Genomic DNA, 14,119 nt, shown 5'->3' with positions numbered 1-14,119 from the left:
CCACATCCTTCTTGAAGTGTGGGGCCCAAAACTGCACACAGTACTCCAGATGAGGCCTCACCAATGTCGAATAGAGGGGAACGATCACGTCCCTCGATCTGCTCGCTATGCCCCTACTTATACATCCCAAAATGCCATTGGCCTTCTTGGCAACAAGGGCACACTGCTGACTCATATCCAGCTTTTCGTCCACTGTAACCCCTAGGTCCTTTTCTGCAGAACTGCTGCCTAGCCATTCGGTCCCTAGTCTGTAGCTGTGCATTGGGTTCTTCCGTCCTAAGTGCAGGACCCTGCACTTATCCTTATTGAACCTCATCAGATTCCTTTTGGCCCAATCTTCCAATTGGTCTAGGTCCTTCTGTATCCTATCCCTCCCCTCCAGCGTATCTACCACTCCTCCCAGTTTAGTATCATCCGCAAATTTGCTGAGAGTGCAATCCACACCATCCTCCAGATCATTTATGAAGATATTGAATAAAACTGGCCCCAGGACCGACCCTTGGGGCACTCCACTTGATACCGGCTGCCAACTAGACATGGAGCCATTGATCACTACCCGTTGAGCCCGACAATTTAGCCAGCTTTCTACCCACCTTATAGTGCATTCATCCAGCCCATACTTCCTTAACTTGCTGACAAGAATACTGTGGGAGACCGTGTCAAAAGCTTTGCTAAAGTCAAGAAACAATACATCCACTGCTTTCCCTTCATCCACAGAACCAGTAATCTCATCATAAAAGGCGATTAGATTAGTCAGGCATGACCTTCCCTTGGTGAATCCATGCTGGCTGTTCCTGATCACTTTCCTCTCATGCAAGTGCTTCAGGATTGATTCTTTGAGGACCTGCTCCATGATTTTTCCAGGGACTGAGGTGAGGCTGACTGGCCTGTAGTTCCCAGGATCTTCCTTCTTCCCTTTTTTAAAGATTGGCGCTACATTAGCCTTTTTCCAGTCATCCGGGACTTCCCCGGTTCGCCACGAGTTTTCAAAGATAATGGCCAGTGGCTCTGCAATCACAGCCGCCAATTCCTTCAGCACTCTCGGATGCAACTCGTCCGGCCCCATGGACTTGTGCACGTCCAGCTTTTCTAAATAGTCCCTAACCGCCTCTATCTCCACAGAGGGCTGGCCATCTCTTCCGCATTTTGTGATGCCCAGCGCAGCAGTCTGGGAGCTGACCTTGTTAGTGAAAACAGAGGCAAAAAAAGCATTGAGTACATTAGCTTTTTCCACATCCTCTGTCACTAGGTTGCCTCCCTCATTCAGTAAGGGGCCCACACATTCCTTGGCTTTCTTCTTGTTGCCAACATACCTGAAGAAACCCTTCTTGTTACTCTTGACATCTCTGGCTAGCTGCAGCTCCAGGTGCGATTTGGCCCTCCTGATAACATTCCTACATGCCCGAGCAATATTTTTATACTCTTCCCTGGTCATATGTCCAACCTTCCACTTCTTGTAAGCTTCTTTTTTATGTTTAAGATCCGCTAGGATTTCACCATTAAGCCAAGTTGGTCGCCTGCCATATTTACTATTCTTTCGACTCATCGGGATGGTTTGTCCCTGTAACCTCAACAGGGATTCCTTGAAATACAGCCAGCTCTCCTGGACTCCTTTCCCCTTCAAGTTAGTCCCCCAGGGGATCCTGGCCATCCGTTCCCTGAGGGAGTCGAAGTCTGCTTTCCTGAAGTCCAGGGTCCGTATCCTGCTGCTTACCTTTGTTCCCTGCGTCAGGATCCTGAACTCAACCAACTCATGGTCACTGCCTCCCAGATTCCCATCCACTTTTGCTTCCCCCACTAATTCTACCCGGTTTGTGAGCAGCAGGTCAAGAAAAGCACCCCCCCTAGTTGGCTCCTCTAGCACTTGCGCCAGGAAATTGTCCCCTACGCTTTCCAAAAACTTCCTGGATTGTCTATGCACCGCTGTATTGCTCTCCCAGCAGATATCAGGAAAATTAAAGTCACCCATGAGAATCAGGGCATGCGATCTAGTAGCTTCCGTGAGCTGCCGGAAGAAAGCCTCATCCACCTCATCCCCCTGGTCCGGTGGTCGATAGCAGACTCCCACCACTACATCACTCTTGTTGCACACACTTCTAAACTTAATCCAGAGACACTCAGGTTTTTCTGCAGTTTCGTACCGGAGCTCTGAGCAGTCATACTGCTCCCTTACATACAGTGCTACTCCCCCACCTTTTCTGCCCTGCCTGTCCTTCCTGAACAGTTTATAACCATCCATGACAGTACTCCAGTCATATGAGTTATCCCACCAAGTCTCTGTTATTCCGATCACGTCATAGTTCCTTGACATCACCAGGACCTCCAGTTCTCCCTGCTTGTTTCCAAGGCTTTGTGCATTTGTATATAAGCACTTGAGATAACCTGTTGATCGCCCCTCATTGCCAGTATGAGGCCGGAGCCCTCCCCTCACAGACATTCCTGCCTGTGCTTCCTCCCGGTATCCCGCTTTCCCACTTACCTCAGGGCTTTGGTCTCCTTCCCCCGGTGAACCTAGTTTAAAGCCCTCCTCACTAGGTTAGCCAGCCTGCTGGCAAAGATGCTCTTCCCTCTCTTCGTAAGATGGAGCCCGTCTCTACCCAGCACTCCTCCTTCATGGAACACCATCCCATGGTCAAAGAAACCAAAGCCTTCTCTCCGACACCATCTGCGTAGCCATTCGTTGACTTCCACGATTCGACGCTCCCTACCTAGGCCTTTTCCTTCCACGGGGAGGATGGACGAGAACACCACTTGCGCCTCCAACTCCTTTATTCTTCTTCCTAGAGCCACATAGTCCGCAGTGATCCGCTCAAGGTCATTCTTGGCAGTATCATTGGTGCCCACGTGGAGAAGCAGGAAGGGGTAGCGATCCGAGGGCTTGATGAGTCTCGGCAGTCTCTCCGTCACATCACGAATCTTAGCCCCTGGCAAGCAGCAGACTTCTCGGTTTTCCCGGTCAGGGCGGCAGATAGATGACTCAGTCCCCCGGAGGAGAGCCCTATATATTTGCTTACTGTACAAGCAAGAATAATGTAAATACCTTCAGAGGTTGGGACTAATTATAATGAGACTAAGATATAATGCATCTTTGACTGAATTTTAAAATTTAAACTGTATTATTGCCCACATGAATAAGAGCATTTGAATTTTTAATACAATTTAGTTGCTCCTTTTGGAGTGCAAATGGTTTGAAGAGGAATAGTTTCTATCTGACTATATTTTAACTAGATCAGTTGTTTTCCTTTACTTAACAAATTCTTTTCAAAATTACATTTTCTCAGGTTGCTGATGGTTATTCAGAAGTTTTTCAAAGTTTAACTTATGCATAACAGATATATAATCCAGTCTGATGATTTTTATTGAAAGCAGTGGCTAGATATATTTTCTCATACAAAGAACAATATTTATTATGATAATTCAGTAATAGAATATTTGAATCTAAAGTTTAGTTACTATGGTCACAGGAATTATAAAAAACCTTAGGCAGAAAAATATATTTAAAAATTCAGCGTCCATGTTTCACTATAAACTGCAAACTTCTTTCTTATGAAAACCTGCTTTGAAAAATTCTTAAATCGAAAGTATTAAATAATGCATGGATGTTCGAAATGGTGTGGATTTCACTAGTCTTTCATTTCACAGAAAAAATGAGAAGCCTCCACCGCCCCCAACAATTTTGAAATCCTGTTTACACATTTTCAGGATGACATGTTTCGATTTTTCATTTTGAAATGACTTTTTGTTTTCAGTTTTTGATTTTGGATTACCGAAATATTAATAGGTAACAAAACTGAAAAGGGGAAATTGAGTAAGTACACTTTGATTTTGTTGAAATGAAATATTTCAATTGACCGAATTTTTTTCTCCTCCAATTTTCTTTAAAGGGTTTCATTCCTTAATCAGAGTGAAGACAAAATGTTGAAATCTCAAGATCCTCCTTAAAACAGATTTTCCAACCCCCCACAAAGGTCATAAGAACAGAAGAACAGAAGAATGGACATATTGGGTCAGACCAAAGGTTCATCCAGCCCAGTATCCTGTCTACCGACAGTGGCCAACGCCAGGTGCCCCAGAGGGAGCGAACCTAACAGGTAATGATCAAGTTATCTCTCTTCTGCCATCCATCTCCACCCTCTGACAAACAGAGGCTAGGGACACCATTCCTTGCCCATCCTGGCTAATAGACATTAATGGTCTTAACCTCCATGAATTTATCCAGTTCTCTTTTAAACCCTGTTATAGTCCTAGTCTTCACAACCTCCTCAGGCAAGGAGTTCCACAGGTTGACTGTGCGTTGTGTAAAGAAGAACTTCCTTTTATTTGTTTTAAACCTGATGCCCATTAATTTCATTTGGTGGCCCCTAGTTCTTATATTATGGGAACAAGTAAATAACTTTTCCTTATTCACTTTCTCCACACCATTCATGACATAACCTCTATCATATCCCCCCTTAGTCTCCTCTTTTCCAAGCTGAAAAGTCCTAGCCTCTTTAATCTCTCCTCATATGGGACCCGTTCCAAACCCCTAATAATTTTAGTTGCCCTTTTCTGAACCTTTTCTAATGCCAGTATGTCTTTTTTGAGATGAGGAGACTACATCTGTACATAGTAGTCAAGATGTGGGCATACCATGGATTTATATAAAGACAATAAGATATTCTCTGTCCCTTTTTTAATGATTGCTAACATCCTGTTTGCTTTTTTGACTGCTGCTGCACACTGCATGGACATCTTCAGAGCACTATCCATGATGACTCCAAGATCTTTTTCCTGATTAGTTGTAGCTAAATTAGCCCCTATCATATTGTATGTATAGTTGGGGTTATTTTTTCCATTGTGCATTACATTACATTTATTCACATTACATTTCAAATTTGCCATTTTGTTGCACAATCACTTAGTTTTGCGACATCTTTTTGAAGTTCTTTCACAGTCTTCTTTGGTCTTAACTATCTTGAGCAGTTTCATCTGTTTAGAACTAATGAACATGTATGCAACAATAATTGATGGGTAGAATTCAGTGCTCTAGGAAGTTAATTCAATTATTGTGGCTACTTTTTAAAAGTTCTGAATAGTTTTCTGAACGTTAATATGAACTCTAAGCTATGCAAGCTCAGTTAATGAAAGATCCTCAAGATCACATTTCAGGACCTGAGCGGATTGCCTGTAGTATCAGGGAAGTATACCCCACCCACATCCGCCACTGGCTAAATTCCATTATAGGGAGTTTTTGCCTTCCTAAAAATCGGAGAAGAATTTGGCCACTACCAGACATACCAATGCCTACTGGCCTAGATGCTCCAATAAGATTTGCACACCAGAATAGGCTACGTTCCCTTTATATTGACTTCTAACACCAATTTTAGAAGAGTAAATGTAATGACATCCCAGAATTATTTTGAGATTAAATCATTGTAAAAACACATGCAATTTGAATTATTACTTCGGTTTAAGAGTAAGTGCACAATTGTCCAAATTGTTCTTTGATAACAGAGAATCCAGAGTCTGTATCAGTTCTTTATGAACATGCTGCCAGTGGGTCACATTTGGATGCAATATGTTTGATGGCTTAGTTATAAGTACACTCCTGTCCAAGGGGGGGGAAAGAATTAAAAGAGTCAGACTTCTTTCAGTTAGGACCTCAATCATAATAAATATTTTAATATGCCTATGTTGCTAATGTTAAGGATAAAATTCTGTAATGCCTTCCTTTTTTTCTTTTCGTACTGAATTTTAGCCACTGTATTAGTATGATACGTTTTAGGGCCAGATCCTTATCTGGTGTAAGTCAGTGTAGCATCAATGGATTTTCACCAGCTGAAGATCTGGCCCTTAGACATTTAAATACAATAGAACCGATTTTTTTTTTCACCATATGTATTTATTTTGTGGTAAGAATGGGTCTGACCCACAATGAGTCACTGGTCTTATTTTAATCAAAGAATGCAGTGCTAAATCACAAACAAAATATTTATTGTAATAATTTTCTGGTTCTAAAACACTAAAAATATGACTATTTTGTTACAGACTGTAAAAGCAGGAAGTGAACTAAAGATAAATAATGTCATTTCAAATAAAAGAAGATTTTCCAGAATCAGTGCTGTTAATATTTATATTCTGTGTCAATAACTTAGCTTTGTAACAAAACTGAAAAAAAAAACCCTCTTGAATAAGGCTTAAGTTTATTTTGGTATTTTAACTACCGCAGAGGAGTACAAAGAAAATAAACACTGCGAGGACTAGAATAAATAGGGTTATGTTCATAATTTAGAGATGAAAGCATAATTACTACTGGCAAAGGTAAGAGCATCATGGTAGTGACAAGAAACTGAATAGATATATACTTTATGACATCCAGCGGGTGTGCATTATCCCCTGGATGTACAGAGTTAGATTTCTAGATCTATAGTGATTAGTGCATAGGAAGATTTCTATCTGAGAACATATTGATCAGATTAATTAAGGGAGGAAATTAATTTTGGAAGATATAATAAAAGGTGGTAATATAATGAATGTTATCAAAGAAGTTTAGTCAGGTGCTGCTATTTACTCTCTTTCATAATCCAAATACAGGAAGGCAAGCAATGAATTTGAGAGGCAACAAATTCAAAATGGATACTCAGTATGTAGATAGTCTGAGGGAATTCATTGCTGCAAGCTATCATTTAGGTCAAGAGTTTAGTAGGGCTCAAAAAAAGGATTAGGCACTTATATGGATGAGAATGTCCACAGTTGCTAACTGATCAGCTCATCTTGCAGAGTGCTACCAACATATGCCAAATTCCTGTCATCAACTTTCAAAGCCAGCAGCCTATTTAAAATGACAGCAAACAGAAGAAAGCTGAGAGAGATTACAAAGTGATCTAGCTGCTCTCTGAGATACTTTATGAAAAGGATATACAGTATATCAAGAATTACAATATAGGAAAGGCTTAGCACAATTACTTTTCTAAATATGAAAACTGTCTTGACTGATGAGGTGGAAATGGAAAGCTACAGTGTTTTGTGTAGAGTTCCTGACCATTTTTTTTTTCCGTATTAAAAAGTGGTTACCTTACATATTTTAGCTCAGTATTTTATCTTGTATCTCACAAGTTAAAGTAGTAAACATTTTGTTATTTACCTAGATGGACAGGAGGATAAGAATGAGTTTATTTGCCATCCTTACATAAATAAATTAATAGTCTGAGAAATAAGCCAAAAGACATTACTGTCTGGATCAAACACTATTTTTAATTTTTTTTAATCAGCTTTCATGTAGTTATGTACCATTTGTCTAATAGCGTAAGATACAACAGAAGGTTCCTATCTTTAGACTTAGATATAGAGAATTTTGGTGTATGCATCATGAATGTAGCTATGCAGAGTGGAACCTCGAACACTCTTCTAAAGGGGTATAAAGTATGACCATAGTAAAACTAATTATCAAATCTCTTAATTAAGTTTTTCAAATACATTTTTCCCTAGCAAATGGAGAAGTATTTTTGCATAACTGAGTACATCAATCTAATTCAGGGAACATGACTGATAAGTTTAGAAAAGAATGCTCTTACAATCTGCTCCTCTAAATAAGCAATTATTAAATTAGCATGTTAATGCTTTATTTTATATTTTGTAATTAGATTATAAGTATTTCCATATATAAATTAACCCTATTATATCATTTAAGTATGTCAAAGCTTTTTGGTTCTAGAGAAAAACTAAATCACTATTTGCAGCTTTACACTGAATACACAAAATTTACTTTTGAATAAGCAAATGAAGATTTAGCAGTCAGCTGATTAACATTGATTTTATGTTTCTTGTGTTACTTCAGTAATAATGATAATAAATTCTGGTTTTAAAAGAATTAATTTAGCTGAGAACCAGTTTAAAAAAAATATAACAAGCTTGAAAAAAATCAACAGCAAATCAGTAACTTTTCAATACAGATAATTAACTCACCTGCAGTGACATGAATCATGAGATATCATTCATGAAAGCTGAAATACAGTGTATTGTCTCCCATCTTGTTATATATTATGAAATAAGTAGGGATATTACTTCTAGCATCATTTGTACACATAAGGTCTGCTCTTTTCAAATAGTACAAATGCCTAAATTAATGACCTTTTTTTTTTCTTTTACTACATTATTTTAAAAAGTCTAGTCTTATTTTTTCTATCTTGATTAGACATAATGGACCACATCCTATGCAGAGTAAACTGCTATAGCACCACTTTAGAGCTATGCCACTTTACTGTGGTAGAGAATCTGGTCTAATGTGTGCAATTTACCTAAGTGCAGAAAGATCATACAAGGCCTTGTGAGCCCCACTTGAGACTCTATTGTGGGCCTAAGTGTTGTGGAAGGTTTTGTCAATATCCTCTTTGGATGAGTTTAAACCACTATGATAAAGGAAACTTTTTTGTCATACTCCAATACTCTTACAGTATATACTGCTGCCTTGAACAGCTATACCATGTTACTATAAACGGTGGCGAATTAACCATGTATCGTTTCCCAGTTATTTTCCAGCAAAATGAGTCAGCTACATAAAAAGGTGACTTGATTCATCTGTTCTTTACATTAGTTTTATACCAGTGAAACTCCACTGAGGCCAACAACTACTGAGGCAGGTGTATAGAGGAACTACAGGGGCAGTAATAGAGGAAACTTCTCAGAACTTCTACATCAACAAAAAACATGCTTGTGTGATGGGGTGTATAAAATCCATATCAACTAGGAAGGGGGTAAGAAGTTGCTCTGTGCTGCAGTGGCCCCACACCAGTCAGTCACATTGAGAATGCATCACTACATTATGTAGTGAGACAGTGTATCCTGATTTACTGCATGGAGACACCCTGTGAGATAATCAATGGCACTGTACTTTAATTTGCATGCAACAAAGATTAAATTTACCCAACAACATAATCAGGTGGATGAGTCTACCACAGTTTTTAATGTTGATGTTCTGTCTTTAGAAGTTGGTTTACATTTCTAATCAGTGAATCAATTTACATGTCTAAGTAATAACCCCCTTTACTTTAGCGAGGCTATAGTGTTGACACAAGTAACGGTTGCGGGACCATCCCTACATATTCTCTCCCACCTTTACAGGGTTCAAAATAGCATCAGTTTACTCACCATATTGTTGGTGGTTCAGAACCTTCTATTTCCAAGTAATCATATTTTTCTTCCATTTGAAAATCAGTAAATATGAGTGAAATTGTATCACCAGGCTCTGCCACAATGGTCCACGTACAATCTGCATTATTATGATATTCATTAGGAAAATTGGGACTGGAGATCATGCCATTGGATCCTCTCATTGTTCCTCCACATGCATCTTCAGCTGTTTAAAAAACAAAATCACAACATTTTCAGTAAGAAAAAAAATTATGAAGTGTTATTAAATCACTCCTCAAAAACCAATGCTAAGAAACTGCCACATTTAAAATAAACCTGAATTTGCTCCTAGAAAAAGTTTGTATTGTTTTATGGGTTTATTATACATCATACTTACAATATATCATAAAAATGCAATGTAAAGGTTTTGTTAACTGCTATGCAAATAGTCACTGTGTTGTTTAGTTTGTTTTGAAAATTAAATTAGTAATATATGAATATTATTTTACCAAAAACTTTTAGAATCCTCTTTTGTGTGACTTTGATGAAAACTGTTCTCATTCATTGTTATGAAGAATGATATGAAAAACATCAAATTAATATTGTGGTTCTCTCTTCTGCTTCAATCAAAACTGCTTTTGGATCAAGCACCTTACATATCTACTTAGCATTTAGAGTTTGGTACATATATAATGCAGCATTTATCGATGAAGGAAGTTATGTTGAAAAATAAGTTTTTGTTTACAGGGGCATGAGTACCCTAGCCACCCCTTGCTAATTGGATCATAATCATTTCATTTTGGTAGCTAATAGTTAGTATCTTATATATGGAAGCATAAACTCTTTCTTCCATTGCCTTTTCACTGAAAAACTAGTTACTGCATATCACTTTTCAGAACAATGCTGCTCCTACATAGTGCCTTGAATGTCATCACCCTGACACCTTTGTGTTCATGATCTTTACAGCAGAGCCATTTTAATGGAGAGCAATTTTTCGATAGATCACAGATTTCAAATATCTCTACACATATGCTTCTTTCCTGGATATATATTCTATTCTATAATTTACTCATGACCATCTACTGGATTATGCAACATGATCACATTGGTGAAGATTTACTTATGCGAACACTCCCATTGAAGTCAATTGGACTGCTCCTGTGAGGAAGTGCTCTTCATGTGAGGGTTCACAGCAATTGGTACAGTATGGTTTGAAGCATGCCTTATCTATACTGTTGTCAAAAGTATTTTTGTGAGCTAATAAAATACGTTGAGACTGTAATGCTACCACTTTCAAAAATGGAAATACCTTTTGATGGAGAAATGTCACGTTTTATCACAGTAATTCAAACTTTATAATCTAAATGTGTGAGACATACTAGCAAAGGAATCCCTGACTATGGCCAATTACAGTAACGAAAGCTGAGTTGGTGCCTGAATAATAGTCAGTACTGCTGACAGATGACTGCCAAGGTGAAGACACATTTATTTTTGAAAGAGTATAACATCATTAGTGCAAAAGCTTTTAAGACTTTTAAAACACCTGCTCAGACTCACTCCTGTCAGGGAGAAAATCCCAAATGGCTGCCATGATCCCATCAATTATGGCAGTTTTAGAAGTTTTAAAAGCTTAATTTTGTTCTTTAAAAGTTCTGCTAAACTGTTTCTATGATCAAGAAGAAGTTTTAATGGTAAAATATAATTTAGGAGTCAATCTGGCAAGGTGCCCAGAACTCTCAATACCCGTTCAAGTCAATGGAAATAGAAGATGCTCATTGCTTCACAGAATCAGGCCCTTCTTCACTGCAGGAATCCAACAGCAGGTGTGGTTGGGGAAACTTTGTCCCATGGGATTGTGTAGTGAAGCAGAAATTAGTAAAAGTCATAAATGTTTTGGTTTAACGGAAGCTAAAATGATTATTAAAATATTAATACAAGTAAGAGAAAAGGAATTTACCAATTGTGTCTCTACAACGGGGTTTGATTAGTATGCAGTAAATAAGGCCTGAGGCCAGACCTTGAACAATGAGGATAAAACAAAACATTGAATAGCTGCTAATTAACTGAGCACTCCAACCTGAGCACCGAATGAGGGAGGGGTACTATGGGAAAAATAGTATGTGGTCATGTAATTAAAGACTATCATAGTGCATATGGAGAAGGGGGGCAAAAGCAGTCTTAATTCAGGCATGTCTTCATTGTTGAGTGCTTCACTTGCCAACACAAATAATGTTCTTTTAGCAGTTCATAATATGTGGGCGACTGGGGACAACTTGATCTTTGCACATAATTCTCCCTTGAAACCATAAAATTCAGATAGCATAATTTCTTAGCTATCAGTCATAAAACAAAATAGAATCATAGAATCATAGAATATCAGGGTTGGAAGGGACCTCAGGAGGTCATCTAGTCCAACCCCCTGCTCAAAGCAGGACCAATTCCCAATTAAATCATCCCAGCCAGGGCTTTGTCAAGCCTGACCTTAAAAACTTCTAAGGAAGGCGATTCCACCACCTCCCTAGGTAACGCATTGCAGTGTTTCACCACCCTCCTAGTGAAAAAGTTTTTCCTAATATCCAACCTAAATCTCCCTCACTGCAACTTGAGATAGAAGTTAAACCACAGTCAACAAAAGTAAAATAAGTTGACATCCTGGCAGTGTGGGACAAATCCAGCAATGGTACATGAGGCAGAAAGGAAGAGAGAGGAAAGATGATCAGTTGGCAAGGACACTAGCCTGGACTGTGGGAGGCCGAGCTTTAATTCCCTGCTCTGCCACAGATTTCCTGTATAACCTAGGCCAAGTCATTTAACACATTGTGCCTCAGTTTCCCCTCTGTAAAATGGACAACTGTACTCTAAGTTGCTAAGGTAACAAAAATACAACTCAGTCTGTTACAAATATATGATTGATTATAAAAGTCATGGAAGTTAAGACACTAATATTCAATTAGTCCAAACAAAAAGGTGGGTATTAAGATCATGATTGGCAAACAAGAGGAGACCGGACCAGAAATTAATTCATCAATATTAGTGGGTCTGAAATTAGGACTAATTGGTGGACAAAATAATGAGGGATTACCCCCTGGTGTCTGAGCTTTGGGATCCTGCTCTCCCTCCCTCTCTACTGTGTCATTTTCCTTCTCTTTCTTACCTCTTTCTCTTTGCCTTCTGCAAACCTGCTAAGACTGTATCTTTTGGAACTTTGCTATTAACCTGTGATCAGAAAGGCAGCTAGAAGGAATGTCTGAAACAGCCTGATGCTTGTACAAGTCTGTCAGGCTGGTAGGACTGTGCACTGTGCTTGTTTCTCCAGCAATGAGGTTGCAAGTGAGAGTCAACATCAGAGACAGAAGTTTCATTTTCTATCTTTGCTGCTCTTGTTTGTTCCAGTTTGTGTGTGTTTGTCTTAAAGGCAGCAGAATCTAACTTTAACAAAGAAAGCAGCTCCAGTCCATCTCAACTGTTTGCCCCAAAAAGACAGTTATTACCATATTCAATACCATCTAAAAGGCTGTTTAAACCGGGATGGGGAGAGGGTTCTTTGTGAAAGCTCTCTACATGTGAAGGGAAAGGAAACAAGGTATTCTTAAAATGAAAGCCTTACTTACTACTTTACATTTAAAATGCTTTTACTGTATTCCTTCTTTTCTGTATCTTTAGTAAAAGGTGATTTTTAATAGTGATTGTTGCTTTGGGACGCAGGAGGCTACAGTCTCCACTCAAAACACTGAACCATGTTTATTTGTACAGGGTTGTACACCTTTGAGTCACTGGGCCCATTCATTCAATCAAAAAAACCCCAAAAGACTGCAAGTGGGATTAAAGCACGTTTAAAAATCCCACTCTACATGAAGAAACAAAAGAAACAAAAACACAGACTTGTTTGATTTAAAAACTTGAGAAATGTGATACAAAAGTCATAGATGGAAAAATGTCCAGAATGCCAAGATGCCATTTTTGCAGATATACTTTTGTGATATTAACCATATGTAAAAAGGGTAACTTTTCTAAGTGACATATAAGGTGGAACTTGGCTTCAACAGGTTTTTTGAGTGTATTTAGAATTCAAATGAAGATTTATTTGAATATGTATGAGGCTTGTAATACAGAGAAACTACCTGTTCATTACATCTTCATCACCACAGCATCTGAATGAACTAACATTATCAAAATACGAGCGGAGATGTTTTCTTTCTGCTGGGCATTGCTAGGTTACCATTTTGGCTACCAGCTGCCATATCTGTTTTTTTCTGGCTAAATCACAGGAATAAATTGTCAACTCATGTTTAGTGAAAATTATTATCTGAAACTCTTAAACTATGTTTTCCAATTCCCTTAACTGGTGACAAACTTCACTCCCTGCCCAGAATTTCTACTTTTGTTTACTTTATTATTTTTTTTTAATTTCACAGTTCAGGGTATTCCCTATGATCCAGCAAGAGCACCCAGTTTTAGGCATCCAGTTCCTCAGCCATCACCTCTCTTGGACGGAGACTTGCATCTTTCTCTCTCCTGGCTGGGTTTTTCCCATGCTGCACAGTTCCCTGGCTACACTGAAAGTTCCCTAGCATGACAGACTGCCTAAGCATGCCTTCCTTTGCTTTCTCCTCAGAGACAGTCATCAGTGTAATCACCACACAGCCCTTTCTAAGCAAGTACATTTATTCTTAAGGTGAAAACATATTAAAAATTTCTATGGAGAAAACATATTGAAAACCATAAAAGAACCTATTTGGAAGCTAGTAAGCTTACCAGAAATCACCACCAGCTCGACCAATGGCTATGACAGTTGCTCAGCTCTTCAAACTCCACCAAAGGGTTCTTCAGAACAATCTGTGAGTCACTGCTTGACATAGTTTGGGCCTTTGATTTTGAGACACCCTAGGAACAGTGATCTGCCCCTCTTCTCAGGGGGTAGCTTCAGAGGGCTGAGTTTTTGCATAACTGGCAGTGGGACAGGGGAAATTTGCATTCACCTGCTCCTAGATATTTCCCAGGAAATCCACTT

The 14,119-nt window shown here is 38.9% G+C and overlaps 1 protein-coding gene across 2 annotated transcripts in view; it reads right to left on the bottom strand.

Moving 5' to 3' along the window:
- The window catches only part of CSMD3 (CUB and Sushi multiple domains 3), a 1,215,628-nt gene that overhangs the window by 862,827 nt on the left and 338,682 nt on the right, over positions 1 to 14,119 (bottom strand). For both annotated transcript variants that reach the window (XM_073330296.2, XM_073330291.2), the window contains exon 5: positions 9,127 to 9,334. In XM_073330296.2, the coding sequence (XP_073186397.1) occupies positions 9,127 to 9,334 (208 nt within the window). The remainder of the gene's footprint in view (positions 1 to 9,126; positions 9,335 to 14,119) is intronic.

This window comes from Lepidochelys kempii, chromosome 2 (genome assembly GCF_965140285.1).
Source record: "Lepidochelys kempii isolate rLepKem1 chromosome 2, rLepKem1.hap1, whole genome shotgun sequence".
Classification (NCBI taxonomy): domain Eukaryota; kingdom Metazoa; phylum Chordata; order Testudines; family Cheloniidae; genus Lepidochelys; species Lepidochelys kempii.
This window is presented reverse-complemented; position numbering and strand designations above follow the sequence as displayed.